Below are 21508 nucleotides of genomic sequence, written 5' to 3' on the forward strand. Positions count from 1 at the left end.
CAGAAATGAGCAAGTATGGCAGTCCCACACGGTGTGACAAGACGGGGCTACCTTCATAGGTTGGAATTTTCATGCAAAAGGTCGGTGAAACTGCAACTGCAAATGGTTTTTACTTGGCTCATTATCAATGATTACCATCCTCTGGAAGCATAGTCCATGTGTGACCAAACAAATGGGGGAAAAAAATATTACCAAGAAACAACAAATCTTGAACCTTGGGTGGTTTTATTGTAATAATAATAATCATAATAATTTGAATTAAGACAGAAGAAAAATAGTTACTATTACCATTAATTTAATAAAAATGGAGATGTTTAATTCTAAAGGGTTCCCTTTTTCACATGCCCAAAGTTTAAATAAGCGATAGGTAAATTGGTAAATTGGAGCTGGAAGGAGTGAACGTCATGGTTACACATCAATATAGCGAAGACAATAGTACAACTGATTTTCTTATTAAAGAAGGAGAAATGAGAAACAATGTAATCTACAAAGAACAACACCTTCTACCACGGTATTTGAAAGGTATTTTTCGAATGAATAGGTGAGGTCTTACTACCGTTCGTCGTTAGTTCAACCCTCGAGTTTTTATTTGGTAAATTTTGATTTGTTTATGATTGTTTTTGTGTCTCTATCTTCTTTGTTAGCTTTGTTTAATTTTGTTATCCTAATTTGGTTGATTGTTATTGTTGTTTCTGGAAGGGTTTTATTTTATTTTTCTGTAATCTTCCTTTTACTTATCTTGTAACCACGGTATTCTTCTGTTAAAAGTGAGTTTATTAATAAATAAATGAAAGTGCCACCCTCTTTTAGTAAAAAAAAAATAAAAAAAAATAAAAAACAAAATAAAAAAAACTTTATAGATAATTGTGTCTTATTCCTTATTATTATTACTATTATTATTATTATTTGGCAAACATTCCTGTTATGAACACTTTTTGTTATGCCTCATTTGATACATGGCCATTGCACCCAAAGAGGTTTACGGGTGCGCGGTGCCACACCGAAGAGGCTTTTGGCATAATTAATGGTAATTATTGTGCAGGAAAACCAGGGAAAAAAAAAAGCAAGGAAAAGAAAAGAAAAGCTTGTACCTTTTATAACATTCCATGGTTCAGATGGTATCTGATATATACTGTGTTGTTTAGGCACTGCAAAAACCTGATCATAATCACACGAGCACCACATAATTAAAATCTTGGAGACCCATGTGCTAATACGTATCAAACATGTCAACCCGTGGCGGACGAGTTCATCTCATTGAGAGTGTGGTAGTATCTGCTGTGATCTGAAGTGTTTTTGAAGCCAGGAATAAAATCTGAAAAGAATCTCAGAACTGCAGCTAGATGTTGTGAGTCATTGGAAGCAAACGCTGCATCAAGGAACAATGAGGGCCGGATGGTGCTGACCTGAAAATCCAAGACTCAAGCATTAAGAAGAGATACCGGCAAAAAAAATATAAATAAAATAAAATAAGAGAATGACCCAAATGTTTTGTGAAATGTATGGTAACGAGTTAAAATGAAATCTATTCTATGGGAGATCGAAGCCATTAGGCAATCTTGAATTTGTTTGGAAGAATAAAAGTATCTGTTTTAGCTAGCTATCATCTTTTCCAAGGTGGCTCCAAACAAAGAATTCCCACAAAAAGACATGTTCATAATACTGAACAAATTTGAAATTATAAAAATAAAGGATAAAAGACACCGACCTCCCCTGAGGTTTGACAAAAAAGACATTGACCTCTCCAGAGGTTTCAAGAATTCTATAGACATCCCTTAAGGTTTACTAAAAAAAATACAAATCTCCCCTTGTATTTTGCCAAAAAAGAAGTCTTTTGAGGCGTGTAAGTATCCCAAAAATCAAATATCTAAAGAAGTTTGTGATACTTTTAAAACCTCAAGGGAGTCTGAGATTTATGAAATCTCAAGGAAAGTTAGCGTCTTTTATCCTAAATAAAATTTCAAGCTAAATAGAAAATTAGATTTAAAAAGAAAGTGAACTTCAACATGGAAAAATAAAGAAGAATAGTTAAAATTAAAATAAAATAATGATGGTAACCATGTTTCTAGTTCTGTAGCACTTTCGAAGCTGGAAAAATATTAAAAATGTGAAGCACTGTCTAAAACCAAGCATGTAACCAAGTCAAGCTGGTTTGTGAGTGCTTCGGCCAGCCTCACTCTATAGTTCAACTCTATTTGAGTTCGAGACACTTGTGCAGTTTGAAAAGTCAGGTTTGAGTTTCTCATTACTACTTGTGAGACTAACTGATCTTGATTAAGCTATTCCATTTCCATTATTTCTTTTATTGCATAGGGGATGCAGTAGACATTTTACACAGATTTTTCACACATATATTCAATAACATTTACAAGCAAATCAAGCTCAATCAGGTCAAGCTCAATTTTTAAAAAATTGCAGGCAAGTCAAGTCTGAGTTTGATCAATTTTAAGATCAGATGAATTTTAGTTAGTTTCAACCTTGAAATTTTTGAGCTCAGTCAAGTTCAAGTAACTGCTATGTTGATTCAGCTTGATTTGAATATATCCCTAGCCATAACTTTTTCTCCTGGAATAAAGCTGGCAAATTAAGTTACCTTATTCTTCCATGCATAACGTAGAGCTTCAAGATAATATCCATCTTGCACAAGTAATGAAACATAGTCATGATGTAAAGAGAGCTGCCTCAGCATGTCCAAACCCAACTTTCTTGTTTGAAAATCATGACGACCGGATTCTAGCAGTTGCAACGCAACTTCTTTTGAGGGTTCAAGAATCTGTAACATAGTGGCTTCACTCTTAGAACTTGACATCATGCAAAAATAGAACAGAATTATAAAGAGCTCCTCAAGCAAGAACAAATAGAAGACAAGGATGTGGAAACCTTGTTTATGATGAACAACCCAAGTTCTGCAAATCGATCATTGCGCGCTAGCAATTGTATAGTCAGCACGTAGAGATTTGAATGTACTTTAATTTTTTCCACATTACAACTGCAAGGGTAAAAACAAAGAGGAAATTATTGATAAAAAAAAATATCAACAGAACACAACATGCAGTTTGCAAAGCAAGAACAATATTAATGTGCCATAATATTTAACAGCAGAAAATGGTTATGGGATTCTGCAAGCAAGGCAACACCATTTCACCGCTAATAACCTTTCAGGTTGAACTTGTTGCATAAAAAAGTTCACTTGGTCCTCATGGGTTTGAAGACGATTCTAAACTAGGACAAGCTACATTTGAGGTCTCATTGGGCCAAATTAGACCCATAAATGTTTCCTACTACAAATTTTTCACTTGATATAGGCACATTTGACTTCATTTCCGATATTTTTGTGCATTGTAGCTTACCAATCATAATGAACTTAATAATTCATTATATTTGTTACGTAATTCAAAGGGATTGAGCCTACACTAGGCACACCATATTTCTACACCACAGCAGCTGGCCTGGATCAGACCAATAAGGGCTATCAGACGGTTTTGAAGTAAAAGTCATTGCAGTGTAAAATAACTTGAAAGCTAACTTGCCGCGACTTCATTGACAAAGGATCTTTGACCTAGAATCTACATAGAAGGAAGCTCGAACAAAAACAACTTTGCACATGAAGTGATTTTAGGATCAAATAAATTTCCAATTCTAAGAATGTGATTTACCAACTAAATTATTAAAAAATCTAGCCTAAAAGTAGATGGAATCACTTTTAGCTGAAATTCATCCCAAGGCGCTATGGCTGCTTGCTTGGTGTACATGTGGCAACCTTTCAATGACCCATTGTCAATGTCAAGTTACTTGGATTTATATTTACATAAATGTTCTTAGTGGAGATGGTAATAATTGAGATAAAGTGCACAACCATGCAAGCATATTCACAGGAGCCTGATCAAAATGATTTGACTGGCTTTCATATAAGAATACACCCCTACAAAAAATTGGAATATGTATCATACCTGCGAAGAAACTCAACAATGATAGCAATTAAGTAAGAAGGGTCTCCAGTCATCTCTTCCTCAACTGGAGCAAATACAAAGCTGTACATTTCATCGGGTGAAATTGCGGCTGAAATAACTTGAGACTCCTGCTGCTCAGAGATTTTATCATTCAATGGATTGTGACTTTGCCCAGGGGCTTGAGATTGTAAAGATGATGGCTGGAATTTGACACCAGAAGTTTCAGAAGCCTTGGAACCATCTCTGCCAGTTTTTCCACCAAAATAAAGATCACCTGAGTTGGATTTCAGAGGCTCAGAGCTGGTATTCTCCTCAGAGTCTGAAGCTGAAAAGGTTAAAGATCTACTAAGAGATTCACCATCCTCTCTACCACCAGATTCATGCTTGATAATTTTACCTATTGCACCTACTGTACCAGTGGATTCATCAGCCACAGTTCTCTGGGTATTCATATTTGGCATGCCAGAAGATGAAGTTCTCTCAGCCTTTACCCCCTTATGATAGTTGCCCATTTTCACTGAATGTGAATAAGAGGTAACTATTACATCCAGTGCCCTCGCAACCATGGCAACAGGTCTACGCTCCAGAATGACAGTGCGTGCCATTGCCAAGCACAATTGTTTAGCCTGAAAGAGTAAAAAAGTAAACACGACCACCAGGTTATTGTGACACATCTCTACACAGGAGATTATTAGGTAGGCACTAGGTAGCAAGAAATGAAATTACTAAATTTAATGATACAAGATTTTTCAAATGAATCCAGTTTAATGCACAAAAAAAATGTTTATGATTCCAATACATTACAAAACAACCTTCTTTTCCCTCATTTTCTGTAATTAATTTATTTTTATCAGGTAATATTTTGTTTTAGATAACGTAGGTCCATTTAGCTTTTCAAAAAACAAAAAATAAGTAGAGTTATTTGTTCACATTGGCCATAAAATTGCACCCTCTTAGGAGTATGACAAAGCTTTAGAAAGAATGTTACCTTATTGGCTTCCAACTTCCGCCGCTGTAAAAATTCTAGCACTGATGGCACTTCTGAGCTACTTGCAGAGATAGCCTGAGAGAAAAACAAATATGCGTTCATGGTATGACAGTGTACATCATAATAAATTAAATATTAACAAAAAAACTAAAAGCTTGCCTCTAAGTCCAAATGGATTTTCCATAAAAATCCATTAACAACATCACAAACAAGATCAGGAACAAGGAAAGTCCAGCCATCTCCATAGACAATTGCTTGATTATCACTTATAACACTTGCTTCTGAACTTCCAGCATCTTTACCACTTGACTTGGAGGATGAAACATTAGCCTTAGGGAAACCCCTCAATAGTAGGGGAAGTGGAGCAGATATAGGTGCTCTGGAGTCTGCAAATATGTCATACAGTATAACAACCTTTGCATCCACTTGATGAACAAGCAGCACATTATCAACCACACTCACAGCAATCTTGCTTGAATATATTGGTAAAGAACCCTGAATTGGAAAATAACATTATTTATAAACTTATTTATCATATAAGTGATTAACATAAAATCATTACAATTGTCAAAGCTCCACTAAAATGAATAGAAACACTGACACACATGCAAGTGCATAACACCGTTGGATGGGGCCCTCATAAATTTCATCCAACCAAAGTTGGCAAAAAAACTACAAAAATGCAAAAATACAACAGATTAGAATGCCATATAAACAAAAGTGGGCCACAATTTTAATCATACACACACACACACACACACAAACTGCAACCAAGATAAACATAAAACAGCTGCTTAAGGACTTCAGTGGCTCGATATACTTTTAAGGTTCGACCAATAAAACTACAGCATTGCAAAATAGAAATTTCTGGAGACAGCGGCAAAGTCATTCAAGGAAACTAATAATGTTGGAATAGTGGAATAAAAACTGTCTTCAGTGATATAAACAGAAAGTTCAAAGAAACAGCATAATCAATTCTTGTGTTTTTCAGTGAGGGGGCATATTTGCCGATAGAAAATTTTCATTTAAAAAATTCAAATTGGTACCTCTCTCTCTCTATCTCTCACTATCTCTCTCTCTCTCTCTCTCTCTCTCTCTCTCTCTCTCTCTCTCCATATATATATATATATGTATGTATGTATATATATACACACACATACACACACACACCATAGTTACCAGAAAATAACACCTGAGTGAACCACGAATTGGTGCGAACGTTCCAAAACGTGGTACATTTTTGTTCTGAGTGCTAAATCTAACGTTCCAAAATTTTAATTTAATATTTTTCACTTATACAATTTTTCATTAGGTAAAAGTGGGGGATCATGCATTTTACATCTATTTCTGTCATTATTAAACTATTCCACAACACAAAAGCTCTTCTAGATCTAGAAACAGCTCAACAGAAACTATTTTCACCAATATATCTGTTAGCCTTGGTGGCTACATGAGCTTAATTGTCATGTTTTGATGATAACAATCTATTAGTGGTTCAAGGTAAACTTATCTTTGTATAATAAGCTATGGTAAGTCAAACTCAAATGCAAAGATTACGTAAATTCTTAATAGGTTAGACATTATCAAAAAGGGGGAGATTGTTAGCCTTGGTGGCTACATAATCATGTTTAATGTGTTTTGATGATATTAACCTATTTGTTGTTCCTAGTATTTCCTATCTTTGCAAATTATGTTAAGTATAGGTGCAAGTGACAAATATATGAAGTACTTGATCAAAGGCAAAGATCGGACTGAGTAGATGTCAAGAAGGAAAGATTAGATGGACACTCACTCGGAAAGGTCTTAAGCACATCCAAGGAAGCTAGTATAGAATTATATGTAATAGGGAGTGTTTGAGGTAGCATATTTTGTAACTCTTGCGGTTTTGATTCATGCACGATTTCTGAGTAAGAGTTGAGCAATTTGCATATGCATATTAGGACACATGAGTATATAGGATTTCACTAAGTCACAAACTCAACATTCATAGTTTTTAAAGTTAAAACAAAGAGTTTGTCAAAAGCATCCTACACTCAAATATGTTTTCTAAAGGGACAAGTTTTCAAACATCTTGGTTTTATGAACATTTACATAGTCCCGGTTTTGACAAAACATGTTCTTTGTCCTTAAGCTTCAAAAAAGTCAAGTATATTTTTATAAAGGACATACTAGCTTTTAAGATATCAAATGAGCTTTTAAATACGTTTTCATTAACAAGATATCTTATATTCAAGGGGATACTCATTTGGACAAGTATAAAACATCATTAGACTTAATATCTTTAATATACTAATGTCCAAGAATGTTCTAAGTCATAAAAAGGCCTTTTGGTATAAAAAAAACAGGGGAATCATTGACTAATGGGATGTAGTCGTTGACTAATAAATTCAATAGCCTAATTGAGTTTTTGCTCAGGTCAATCGTCGACGAATAGTTTTGACTTGTTGACGAATTTTTCCAGTAGCCAAAAAAAGTTTTCAGCCCAGGTGACTCGTCGACGAAAAGGCATGATTCGTCGACGACTCGGGGTGACTCGTTGACAATTGGGGTAGACTCGTCGATGATTAACATTGAGAACTGAACACCAACGGCTAGTTCTCGAGCCAATCTTTTGGGATTTACTCCCAACGGTTAGATAACGGCTAGAATAGCTTTTTGGCTATAAATACAAGTCCAAGACTTAATTAAACAAGTTTTTGAGGGTTTACAAGTTTTTAGTGGAAAACATCATTCGAATTCAACACTAAGTACTTTGCATTTTAGTTCATATTCACAAGTGCTCAAATTCCCTCTTGCTCACTAATCTTGTTTGATTCATTCCTTGAGAGAATAGCATGAAATTTGTTTTGTATTTGCAGTCAGCTCATTTGAGGAGCATCATTTTGTGAATCATCCTCTTGTTGTAAAGGTTCTTTGTGAACCAATTAGTGAGGGTTCTTGGTTGCGGCTCTTGGTGAGCGCGGTGGGGATTTGTTCCCGAGTGTAAGGCTTCTCCGCCGGTGAAGGATTTTATAGTGGATTGTGGAATCCTTGAGTTGGTCTCAAGGCGTGGACGTAGGCTTGGTGCTGAACCACGTTAAAATACCGGTGTTAAGCTTCTCTACTCTACTCTTTATTTTATGTCTTGTGCATGATTTACATTTCATATACTGTGGTATAATTGCTTGTATCTTGCCAAGATTGTTGTTTTGTAGAGAAAGTCGAAAATACGCGAAAAAGTCCATTCACCTCCCTCTAGACTCTATACTCCCGGGCTGACAAGTGGTATCAGAGCATACCACCACTTTCAATATCTAATTAAATGCACCCCTAACTTCCCACATTTTAGAGCATGTGCTGTACCGCAATTCGGTAGCTGTTCTACAAACCAAAATGTTCAATGTTCTAGGTTTTATATAAATATATATATAGAATAGAAAAAAAAAAAACTTAATTAACTAGAAGAGAATAATATACAAGAAATCCTCAAAATGAGAAATAAAGAATACAATCAAAACAATAAAACCCTTCCAGTCTTGCTGGACAGCCTCCAAAATATGCACTTAAAACAGCCAGCAGTAAATACTCAAAGAGATGCCAAATACTCAATCCCATCCCAAAAAAAATTTGAAGACAGCTTCTTCCCAATATTATTCATCAAATTCACTCCAATCAGATCCCCCACATGACTGCAAAGATCACACTTCCACAAACTTGCAGTAGCCTTCCTTCTTCTTGCCAAACCCAATAAAAAAAACAATCAAACTCTGTCTTTGGGCACACCCATTCCTCTCCAAATAAGAGGAGGGTAAACTTACAATATATATCTCCACGGAATTTCAATAGAACATCTAAGGATCTATACTAGTATCCCAACCATTCACCTGTAAGCCAAATATACTTTTAATCACTTTGTGAAGGGCCTTTTTCTCTAAGGGAAAACCACCATAACTATTTGCACAAAAGGGCGGTGGCTTTATGCAGCATATTACCAATCCCACAAAGCCCCTTCCACCTAGATCTACACACAACTTCCGAACTAACCAAACGAGCCCTGTTCTCTCCAACATCTGACTAAAGAAAATCTCTCATAACTTGAGACCCCAAGGTAAACTATAGGCCAATAAAACACCACAACCTGCTAATAAATAAACTCCATCAGCCTATCATGACTAAGGTTAATAGCTGGAACACTACTTCCCTAAATTTATCCTAAGGACCAAATATCCTCTCAATGATCCGACAAAATAGAAAGAATGTTCAGCAAAGATACTTTATGATCATCTAAGAAAAAATAATAGCATCATCGGCAAACTGTATATGGGACACCACCAATTCCTCCCTCCCCACATGAGCACCTCTCACAAATCCCCTATCACCACTCTATCAATTAGTCTACTCAATGCATCCACCATCACAACAAACAAGAGATGAGATAGCAGATCACATTGCCTTGCCCCCTTGGGGACCTAAACCAGGATTTTGCCTCTCCATAAATAATAACTGAAAATTTTTCATAGCTACTGTTTCTCACCAAACCCATTTCTCATGAGAACTTTGTCTAAAAATCCCAAACTAACCCCATCACAGACTTTTAAAAACCAACTCTATTCATTTTTCTCCTACAAACATCCTCTACCACTTCATTTACTACAAAAATTGCATCCACGATTTGCATACCCCCACAAAAGCACTTTAAGCAAATGAGATAGTATCATTAAGCATGGAATGCAGCCTTATTGGCAAGAATCTTAGCAATATCTTGCAAACGTTAGTTACTAAACTAATAGGTTGAAAGTCTGACACCTTCATAGAGTGGCTTTCCTTAGGCACCAAAGGTGATAAGAAGTAGAATTGACACTTATCCCCCCACAAACCCATCAACAAAAATTCATAAAAGATCTTTAATAAATCCAATTTTAACACATTTCAACATTCCTGGGGAAAAACAAAAAAAACCATACTAAACCCATCCGGACCTGCAGCCTTATCCCTATCAAAACCAAACACCACCACCCTAACCTCTTTCTCAGATGGCCTCTCCAAAGTCCAGCCAAGATTTTTCAATGCTAGAAATGCGACTCCAATCCATCCCCTCAATCATTGGCCTATGAACATCCTCCTCTTTATAGAGATTACTACAAAAAGCTAGTCACCTCATCTAGTATCATTTGAGTGTCCCTCACCACCTCACCTTCCCTCACTTTCAACTCTTTAATATAATTATGTCTCATAGTTCCATTGGCCATTCTATGGAAAAATTTAGTATTAGAACTCCCTCCCTAATCAATTTGAATTACTTTTTTCCTAACCTCCTTTAGAATTATCCCCTCTTGTTCATTTTTCAAATCCATTCGTTCCTCTATTTCCAACTCAAATAAACCTGCAACTTCTCATTTCCATCCAAAATATACAAGCCACCCAAAACTTTGGTCTTTCTCACCCTAATTGTCCAAACACCCCCCAAATTCCACTTCTTTAGAACTTCTTTGAAATTCCTAAGCTTTTTCACAAATCTTAATCCCTCCTATCCACCTAATGTGTCCAAACACCCCCTAAATTCCACTTCTTTAGAACTTTTAAATTCCTAAGCTTTTTCACAAATCCTAAACCCTCCTATACCCTAACTGAATGCTCACCCCAAGTCTCCTCCCAAACCAATGAGTGATGATCCATCCACTTATTTTCAAAATAAAAAAGGAGTAGAACCCACATAATCTTCCTAGATTCTAACAAAAAGAGGGAAATGATCAGACACAGGCCTAGACAACACTAATAGTCTATTTATTACAATGCAAGGACCAGGATTATTTGTCATAGACCCTTTTCCCCTCCAAAGTATTCCCTTTATTTTTGCTGCTGGGGGAGGGGAGAGGGAGGGAGGGTTAAATATATCCCTTTCTAAAATAGAGCATCCAGCAAGGACAGAACACATGTAACAAAGAAACATGTTAAAACAGCACCCTGGGGGATCTACATTGATGGGCAACTATCAGGACAGCAGAAAGCACATTGACTACCCAGCCCATACACATGCCCTTTTTCTATTGTGTCTTGACATGAATTCTCCAAAGATCATCTGTTTGGTGTGGTTTGAAAGTTATGGTTTGGAAGTTTTCTACGGACAATGATGCCTTTTGTAAAAGAGTGGTTGGCAGCAACTATGGGCAGGCTAAAGGAGGTAGGTTCACTAATGGAGTGCCTATTTCTATTTTCTCACTGTGTTGGCCTTTGGAAAGGCATCATGTGGAGATATTGTGAAAGGAGAAGAAGAGATTTCCAAGTTCATTGGGTTTGTGGTGGGAAATGGGAATAGTCAGGTGCTGGTTAGATGTTTGGGGTGGAGATGCAATTTCGAAGGATTCTTTCCCAGCATTGTTCAGATTGGTGAGGAATAAAAAAATGTAGCATGGCCAATATGCTCTCTGTTGAGCACTGTTAAGGCTTGATATACACTGTTCACCTAACAGCTTAAGCTTTTAGGTAAAGTGATACTCTAACAGGGTATCAGAGCCATGGTTTCAGGAGGTTCTGGGTTCTAGTCTTCTTGCCCGTGTTTATTATTTGCTTGTTAAGAATAATCTTATATATTATTTTCTTGTTAAGAATAATCTTATTCCCTATAATGTTTGTTATTTATCATTTGTTTCTCTCCATTTGCTGTCAGGCTGCACGTGCAGGGAGTGTTAAGGCCTGATATACATTGTTGGCTCCCAACCTAACAGCTTAAGCTTCTAGGTAAAGTGGTAATCTAACAAGCATAATGGATTTGTATGTAATTTGCTGTTTCCAAGAGAAGCTCAGAATTGGGGACCCGAAGAGGTGGAAATGTTACTCCATATTCTCTATAGGATCATAATTGATGTCTATTATGAAGATTTTTTTAAGGTGATTGGGTGGCAGAAACTAGTACAATCAAATCAGAAGCAGGACTAACAACCTCTTCCACTGGATGGCTCCGTGGAGGTCTAAAGCCCCTAAGAGAGTTTCAGTTTTTTTGCTTGGGAAGCCATTCTTACTGGGTATAATCTTAAAAGAGGGATGTATGGATGATTTTTGAGTATAGGAAAGGTTAGGAATGTCTGAAGCCCTGTTTAGCAGTGGCTCAAAGTTTCTTGGGTGACGCCCCAGCAATTATTAGCCCACCTAACTTGGAAACTAAGGGATGTGTGACCCGAATGGTAGAAGGGGGTGGATGGACCCCTTTGTATGTTCTACCCATGGATAGTGTGTGTGTGTGTGTGTGTACATATGTGATCTCTTTTCGTATGTCTATGAGCTTCTCCTTCTCTATCTTTCTGTGCTGGGCTGCCACCTCCTTGGTGTCATTTAATTGATTTTGGTTTTACTAATTTTTTTTAAAAAATTGGTACACATGGGTCATGTGGCAGTCAAGAGCATGTCACCAATAAAATTTAGCAGTTTGAACAAGATATCTTTAGTAATTTTAAAAATAACCTCACCCTATCTATGTAATTCATCCAGCACAGCATAGGTCACTTTCCATCATTTCACCATGGGAAAAAATTTCTGAAAATAAGTTTGCAAGAGGACCAGAGAAGAAATGGAAGAAATATATTAAGAAAGAAATTACCTGTTGTACAACAGCATCACGGTAAAACCTATACAAGTGGACTTGCATTGCAACTCTATCAACTTGCACGCAGTATATCCTACCATAGCTGCAAATATTGACAAACAATTGAAGAAATAAATTTTAGTGAACATTTTGAACTTTATTAGCAAAAGAAGCTTAAAAAAATATAAACCTACACAGTAACAATATGAACATCTTCAGCGGCGAGGACAGGTTTATTGTTTGCCTCAGATTTAGCCATTATCATCTCAAATTTTGGCAAACGAATAATACCAGCAGATGAAAGCTGAAAAAGAGAAATAACAGATGTGTCATGCTATAAGAAAGGATCAGAAAATTTCTTAAAAACACGCAGATGCCATCCAAGCACGAAGAGGAACAAATTCTGTTGTAGCAAAGCAGAAACTCACAGATGCATGCTTTAGGAGTCCAGTAGTAAACACAATGGCAAATACAATTCTTCCTCCACTGCGGGCTACAGAAATCATGAAATCACAATGCATTGAGGGCATGAGATACCCTGCCCTGAATAGATTACCTCATTTTCCATCTTTTATTTCAATCTATTTTCATTTTTCTTATCAAAAGTGTTACTGGTTATCAATAAAATATATGAATTTGAAATATCATTGGTTCTCCACTTGACACTTGTCCCCTTTATTTTTCTTCCAGGCGGGGTAGAGGCAGTAGGTTGCATGAGTGGGTGTGGGTTTCTTCTTGAGGGAGTTTTTTTTTTTTGGTTTGGGATTGCGGGGGTGGGGTTTGAACTTTTCAGTGTGCCAGCCATGCCACATGTGACACGTGCAGGTGAGCTTCCAAATGTATTTGGGGTGTGTGGGTCGTCTGGGTGGGTTTTTTTGTGGCATTTGTCAGCCCAATGCCGCATGTCAAAAGTCAATTGGTCCGTCCCTTTTTCTTTTCACTGAGTTACCCTGTAAAGGTATTTCAAATTAGAAAGGAAAGGGATTTTATGTGGGGAGCATGTCTCTCCCAGATGATACATGCATGCACCCTCCTCTATCCCTCTCTCAACTGCTCTCTCTCAGCTACTTTACCCTACTCCCCCAACAGCCCTCTCGCATTTTCATTTTTTGAGACCTCCACCCTTCATTATTTCACAAAACCAACCATATAGCCAAAAACAGAACCCTCTGAAGCCTAGCCCCACATAACCCCATCGCCGGCACGTGGGTGAGCTTCTGGCCACCTTTTTCCTTTTTTTTTTCTCTGCCATGTTCTGCTTCCCTCTCTAGACAATATTATCAAGCTGTTGGACATGACTTTTGTCCAAAGATCCAAACTTTTCAACCACGCAGTCGTGGTAATCCATTGGTTTTTGTTCAGTGCTTGTAAAGGCTTCTTTGTGATATTTATTGGGTCAGCGGCAATGTTCGCAAGTTAAGATTGTAAGGCTGTGGCAGTGCTATCTCAGTTGGTAAGTCGTTCACCTTAACCACAGTTGTGTTGGTGCTTCACATAGTTCGTGATTGTCCCAATTAGTTTTCATTGTTCTTATTGTTTGTCATTGGCGTGGATGTAAATTTGTGAGTGTTGGGATGGAGTATATAAATCCCAAAAATATGTTTCCTTCATGGTTTCCATAGATAACGGCTCAAAATTTGGATGGAAAGAATTATGTTCAATGGTCTAAAGCTGTTCAGGTTTATTTAGCAGGATTAGGAAAATATGACCACTTGAAATGGCATGGCATGGCATGAAAAAGAAGCAGAAACAATAACTTCCTTAATAATTTGCCCAACTCTAAACGGTACATAAGCTTGCAATGCACTCCACTGAAATAGTATTATGCCATGACAGCAGTGAGTTCTTTCTGAAACAGATGCCTTGATAGATTCATTTCAAAACAGTAAATTCAGTCTACCAAACATAACCTTGATAAGAAGAAACTCAAATAAGTCTCAGCCACGAAAGAAAAAAGTTACCATACCTGAAATCCACTAAAGCTCTTACACTGCATTCCTGAAGCAAGAAGAACCAAGCGACTTTCATGCGTATAGACATACCAACTAACATTCAATTTCTTTGTATCCACCAAGTGGAGTGATTTTGACACAGAATCAAATGAGAACAAGTCCAGCCCACTGAGATCAAAACCCCACTTCAGAATAAAAAAGGAGAAAAAGAAAACGGGGAGCTCACAAAAGCCTCTCAAGTAAAATTGAGTTAGGAGTTAGATAAAATCAAACCAAGAAATAATTCATGAAAACATCTATCATGTTGCAAATCAAAGCGCTATATATAACTGTTGCAAGCCTGCCAAATATTGTTGGAAATACGAAGTTCAAGTGAGAAACTTATAGCTCCTACTCCCCTTCAACCCCTGCCCAGAACCACCCAACCAACAACAATGACAATGAGGCCATTAACCCAACTACTTGGGGTTGGCTATATGGATCCCTTTTTTTTTGGCTCAATTAGGGCTAGCGTTCTACAAAAGAAAATTGAATAAATGTTCTTTTTACAAGCTCAACGGATATTTTCTTCTTATCAACATCCATGTCACCATTTTTTTTAATTAGCAATCTGCTTGACGCTATTACATATTCTGAAGCCATCTTTTTGATAAAGGTGTATTTCAATAAAGAGCACCAAGGTGGGTGCCAACCCAGACCCAAAACAGACATCTGCCAAAGCTAACCATTTGGACAGAATTGGTTTTGGCGGAAGATGGAGATTTTGTATTTCCTCATTCAGATTCTCTATCCTCATTAATGGAATTTCCAAAAACTTCTTGTCAATCTCAAGAGGATTTAGGCTGGGTGACTCAATTTCTCCACACTGATTCTGAGTCATAGAGACTTTTTTTGAGAATGACAAGGAAAGCTGTAGAAGGAGGCCTTTTGAAGGGTTAGCAGGTAGAGACAAAATGATAAATCTCTCTCTCTCTCTCATCATACATGGGGGATTGCTTAGGAGGGTGTAGGGGTTGAGATGTTGTGGCTGCAAAAGCAAATGTCCCAAATTGTGAATGCCCAAATGATTTTTCAAATCAGATGAATTAGTCAGCAAGCCCTTCCTCATGCCCACTCAAGTCTCACCCAACCAACTCACCTTTCATATCATCCATCTTTATTTTTCATATCCCCAATAATACCCATTATCTTCAATTATTTCTTTACTTTTATATTTTAAATAAAATTTCCATACTATTTTCCTAATAGAACCCACGCATGTCATCTACTTTTCAAGGAAGAACATAACTTTCTAGCTTAAAATAAATTTGGTCCAACAAATTCATCTGTTTAACTAGTGGGACTTCAGGCTTGATTGTTGTTTCAATTTTAGAAGTAAAAATGGTACCCAACACTGATTCAAAACTCCTAATTTGACCGATCGAATCGGCTAGATCACTCCACTTTTCCAAACTCAAGGAATGGAATACAATAAAATAAGAATGCAGAACCTTCCTAAACAAGATTTTTCTGAATTAAATTAACTTTGACTAATCAAAGCACAGCTCATGCAACTCTTTCATTTATTTAATTATTTTTTACAGTATATCTAGCATTAGTACTCTATGTTGTGTAGTCAAACTTCCCCCTTTACAACCCCTACATGATAAATGACATGAAACTCTAAGTTCATATCATTGGACTTTTTTTTTATCACCATAGCCATGTGCTCTATGTATACACTCCTAACCTTTATTATTTTTTCCAATATAACAATTAAAATCCCTTCCTATGAATATTTTTCCCACCCCCATCCCGTGATATTCCTTGTGAAATATACATGTATCTTCCCAAAATTGCCTGTTAAGGTTTTCCTCCAAACCTATTTGAGATGCATAAGCACTAATGACATTTATTATATCTTGTCCTAAGACCAAGTTGACCAACTAAACTTTATCATGCTATCTCCAACACTTTTAACATCGACAAAACTATTTTAAGTCTTTTTTTTACAATGATACCTAAACCATTCTTATATTTTTTATTTCTTGTATACCAAAGTCTAAATCTTGATTTTACAATTCCTCTTGCTTTTCCTCCACCCACCTAGTTTTTTAAGGCAAATTATGTTCATATTTCTTCTAATCATAAAGTTAAATACCTCCATATTTTTATGAATAAGTGTCCCTATGTTCCAAGTTGCTAATCTAACCTCAAAGTCCTAAACTAGCTTCCATGATTTTAAATCTCGGTAGCAAGTAGCGTAACATAATGGTAATGGGTGTAACAAGAAGCAGGAGTAGCAGATGTTACATAACGAAAAGCGAGTGTAACAGCCGTGAATTTTTTTCAAGCATGCACAGCATTGTGCATATTAGTGTATTTGCATGTTTTAAGCTTTTAAGTTTTAACCCTTCTTAGAAAGAGTTTTACCCTATTTTTGGATTGGCCTTCAATTTGGAATTGAATTGGATTTGAATAAGTTGTAGTATAAAATTGTATTGAAAGTTGTTCAATTCCACCCAAATCTGAAATCTGTACTCCCAAACACTACCTTAGACTATTTTGAATCCTTTGGTTCAACTAAGTTGTTTGGTAAGGGCAAGAAATTTACATTTGTTTTAAACCACCATTGATTGAAAATTATGAGCGTATTTATACTTTCTCATTATTCTTATGCATTATAAATTCTTATGTGTGATAAATTAATTAATAAAACAAAAACATTATACACTCCATTAATCTATTAGACACACAAGACATTCGAATAATACAATTATACAAAAACTAGAAAAGACAAGAAGGCTGAAGCTGAAAAATATAGAACATAAACACTAATTACTAATATTATCAAAATTAAATATTTTCCTAACAAGTTAGTATTTTCAAATTGTCAACTAATGCATCTCTTGTGAGTATTTTAAAAAATAGTAAATGTTGTATCATTATCATCCACATTGTAATTTCCCCCCTCTCACCACATAGTATATTGAGAATGATTTATGAAACGGGGAGAAAACAAAAGTGAGAAGAAAAAGTACAAATAAAATAATTGTTTTTGCTGTAACAGTCCTGTAGAGGTTACGTACGTAATAGTTGTGGTCTATAATGGCCATGGTCTATAATGGCCACTACGGCCAGGATTTTTCTTCCCACTGATATTGCGGTGTGTAACGGTACTGGGAACCCAAAAAAAAGGTCGTGGCCGTTATTTAAAACCATGCTAGCTTCTTAACTCACTCAAATCCCAAATGCTGTGGGAGCCCTCACATAGCTGATGCTAGACTGAAGCATCCATACAATGCGTTACTTAAGAGCGAATCAATTGTTCCAGATAATATAACCATGCTAATTATAAGTTCTAATTAGCTAGATAACCCAAGTAGGGTGACAACTGAGATGTAGGATCAAGTAGCAGAAAAGACCATCTGGTTATTGGGCCTTTTCCTTGGCAGATTATACTAAATAGATGACCATATTTATAACAAGCATACCGAAATGTAACAGATTCAAAATAATACACTATTTCAATAATATCCACATGATTCTCTACCACATACCTGGTCTTTACAAATACAATATCACAAATTGGACAATCTGTCCAAAAAAAACCCAGTATACTCTCTGAGTCAGGCTTGCACCTCTGACTAAACATTTCCTTCTTTTCTCTAATCCAGAACTGGACCTCATGCTTAGATCGCTGAAGTGCTAAAATTTTTGCATCAAAAGAACATCGAATAGATAATATGGGCCCCTCGCTAATTGAATCAGCAGCAGGAGAAACAAGAGGGCCAAAGGGAACAGTTTTCCATGAGAAGACCTAGAAAAATAAATGAATCCATACCATTTAGACTAAAATACTATATTCAACTGGAGTAACAGGTTCAAAGATTAAAAATATCTAGTGTGACTGTCATCTGCTATATATAAACTATAGAACAGAAATAGGTTGCCTCATGCAAATACAGTTCTAGTGTAAAATTATTTTTGGTTGTTGTCTTAAAATCTACCATATTACCTGATCGGATGTTGATGACAGTAGTAGCTTATTTCCATCATCATAATACAGACCACTTGACCCAGCAATACTACATCTTAGAGGTGGATGCTGAATATAGGCATGTGAAAGAGCACCAGATCCAGTCAAACCAACACTAGACTGGGAACTCGATGCTTTCCCAAACATTTTTCTTAGTTCTTTGCCTTTCAGCTTCTAGAGTGTAATTTCTCAGCATAAAGCATGTGGTACAGTAGATAATCCTAATCCAAGCTCATTAGCTTCCAGAACACTAGGCAAGACAGGGGGAGGCAGGCAACGAAAGGTTATATCAGTGGAACAGCAACAAATATGACAAGCTCAAGCAGTATTATCATCCAATGAAAAAATAGAATATTCTACTGAAGTTCAGGGAACCTCTCCCTACATTCTTTCAGCCATTGCATCTGAGATTTGTAGATGACACTTTGGTATTATAAGCTCAGACTAAACCTTTCCTCTGAGCTATTGAACAAAAGAGCAATATAAGATTAGTGGAAATCCTGATGAGGAAGATAAAAGAAACATTTTCCTGGTTACAAACAAAAGAGTTCCTAAGTAATACCGTATTCTGCATACAATTCTTTAGTGCAAGAAATTCTTTCAGGCACATGTCACGTTCAACTTGAGGAACTTTGGCAGCAATGCAACTCCCATAATCTTCTGCCTGCAGGAATAGTATTATATTTAAAATAGGGACATTAAGCATATTTTTATTTCACTTGATTTGCAGAAGCTCTGCATAAAAGCATATCTAAAGAAAAGTAAAACCAAAGAAAACACTGCCTGCAAGTGGAGCTGGAGGAGTGGCAAAACAGAAAGAAAAAGCAAAGAGAAATATTCTAGTCCTATACAGCAATTCAGGTGTGATGAGAAGTTGAGAACCGCAGTTCTCCATGTTTATGGTAATTTCTTTCTACGTAGAACCATACCCTCATATTCCTCTTGCTACAAATTACATTTGATATGAATAATAACTAATATAAACAAACAAACTATAAGTAAACTGTCTATAAGTACATAGAAATTTTCTTGCAAATTAATACAGAACATTGAGAAAATTTTCAATCATCAGTCCACATATCAAATCTTAACAGCCTGAGTTCAAATTTAGAAACAAACTACTGGCCTTTGTTGCAAGCAGATAAAAGAGGCTACTCAATATAATGATACACAACAGCAGGAACTTGTAACTTGTAACATAAAGTTCAAGCCAAAAATTCAAAAATGCATGCAACCACATGAGAATTGTTCCAAAAAAACAAACAGACCGAAAAAAAAGGGGGGGGGGGGGGTAAAGCTCCTTGACAAACCTGAGCTGCACAATTTGCCAAAATGCGCTTTAGTGTGGATGTGGTGCTCCTTTCTTTCATTTCAACATTCCTGAGAAAGGTGCATAAATTAGTGGACACACAACTATCAAATCAATCCTGGAAAGTCAATGGAAAAAGGATAGGGTTAATGATTATTACGAAGAAAAACAATCATAAGCACATCACACTGAATAAGGGGGCAAACTGAGCACATGTTGTTGGCCACCTCAGTATGAAAATTGGTAAGTGGAAAAGGCAGCAAGATAATATAACCATTCTTTTACATGAAAGATAATAGAACCTTCAATGTTTGCAAACTGTAAAGAAGAAGTTTGAGCTCATAAAACTAGCATTCTAGCTACACAATAAAAATTTTGGCTATACGATGGCTAGGCAACACATGACAGCATCATACTCAACAGGAAACAAACTAAGCACATATTGATGGTCATCTCGACTATGGCAAGGAGAAAAGAGGAAAGATAACAGAATCCCAAACTCACTAGAAACAAAGGAAATGTTTAAGAAAGCTTACATTCTAAGTTTCTAACCATACAATTAAGAACCAATATTGGCCAAACTTTTTAGGGAACGAAGTTGCAACATTTAGTAGCATTGAAATAAGGCTCACAAACAATTGCATTTATGGTCATCTAAGACTGCACCGAAAATACAATTTCCACGTACATTACACCTTTCTATATCAAAAACTTCAACAACATCAAAAGTGAAACTGCCATAAATTAAGAGGGCGTTTAGACGAGCGAAGAATGAAATAGCTTCACTTAGCACTTCAGCTGAATTTGAATTATCTCAATTTTTTAAACGGATGAAATTCTACAACAGAATGGCAATGAAAGTACAATTATTCATTTCAATACAACGGAATCATGCACTAAAACTCGAATTGATCTTTTGTCCCAAAACCATATAAACAATATTTCAATCGAATTGGTCAAACAATGCAATCACACTAATCAAGCCTTAAAGAAGCAGAAACTCTCGTTTTATTAAGCAAAACGAACTACGATTAGACCATTAGCAATACATTCATCCACTTGTCGTCATGCCATCGCGAAAGCAGTAGGAAATGAGTTCAAGTCCCGAGTTGCGACAAATATCTAGATAGAGAATCAAAAGGGAGCGAGAAAACGCGGGAAATTGCGAGAAAGTGAGAGAAAATACCTAGGGATTGGACCATTGCAGATTCGAAATTACGAAGAGAAACAAGAAATAGCAGAGCCTTCAATGCTTGGAATCATGGGGTGTCCCTGAACGAGAAGTTCCGATTTGTAAAACCCACCTAACAGTCTCGCCCTTCTCTCTGCCATGAGGTTGGGCCGGTGGGCCGGCAAGGGACTGGGCTTTGTTGCGACCTCAAAACCGGCCCAGTATTCCAACCTCAATGCTTAATTTAATTTGTAAATAAGAAGTCTTTCATTGTACTAATTAAAAATAAAAAAATTAAAATATATTTTTTCTTAATAATGTAAGAATTAATTTATGATTTTAATATTTTAAATATATAAAAATATTTATAGGGGTATTTTAGGAATTTTAAAAAGCAGATTAAAAAAAAGAAAAAAAAATCTTTTTTTTTAATAGTAGAGATAACGATAATAATAACTTAAATTTATGTTTTATGCCCTTGAGTCTTATATTGGCCATTTAGCTTATTACCATAATTTATCTTTTTGGTGGGGCATTGAGTAATATTGATTTCAACCCGACC

The 21508-nt window shown here is 36.3% G+C and overlaps 1 protein-coding gene across 4 annotated transcripts; it reads right to left on the reverse strand.

The window, feature by feature from the left end:
- Nucleotides 1-1073: 1073 nt before the first annotated feature.
- On the reverse strand, nucleotides 1074-21168 carry LOC131168135 (uncharacterized). 4 transcript variants are annotated; one of them, XM_058127372.1, is made up of 16 exons: nucleotides 20962-21168; nucleotides 19777-19846; nucleotides 19029-19130; nucleotides 18852-18928; nucleotides 18446-18716; nucleotides 17988-18247; nucleotides 14463-14616; nucleotides 12691-12800; nucleotides 12512-12599; nucleotides 5098-5433; nucleotides 4939-5013; nucleotides 4348-4576; nucleotides 3951-4275; nucleotides 2881-2989; nucleotides 2594-2773; nucleotides 1074-1406 (listed from the first exon to the last, which is right to left on the reverse strand). In XM_058127372.1, exons 5-16 carry the CDS (start codon nucleotides 18611-18613, stop codon nucleotides 1230-1232), a joined length of 2211 nt encoding a protein of 736 aa, XP_057983355.1. In that variant the 5' UTR covers nucleotides 18614-18716; nucleotides 18852-18928; nucleotides 19029-19130; nucleotides 19777-19846; nucleotides 20962-21168; the 3' UTR covers nucleotides 1074-1229. The 4 variants fall into 4 exon arrangements, with proteins under 4 accessions (XP_057983355.1, XP_057983356.1, XP_057983354.1 ...); XM_058127373.1 differs by having other exon boundaries at nucleotides 4366-4576; nucleotides 20962-21146; XM_058127371.1 differs by having other exon boundaries at nucleotides 3951-4576.
- Between the last annotated feature and the right edge of the window lie 340 nt (nucleotides 21169-21508).

Source organism: Malania oleifera, chromosome 11, assembly GCF_029873635.1.
Source record: "Malania oleifera isolate guangnan ecotype guangnan chromosome 11, ASM2987363v1, whole genome shotgun sequence".
Classification (NCBI taxonomy): Eukaryota; Viridiplantae; Streptophyta; class Magnoliopsida; order Santalales; family Ximeniaceae; genus Malania; species Malania oleifera.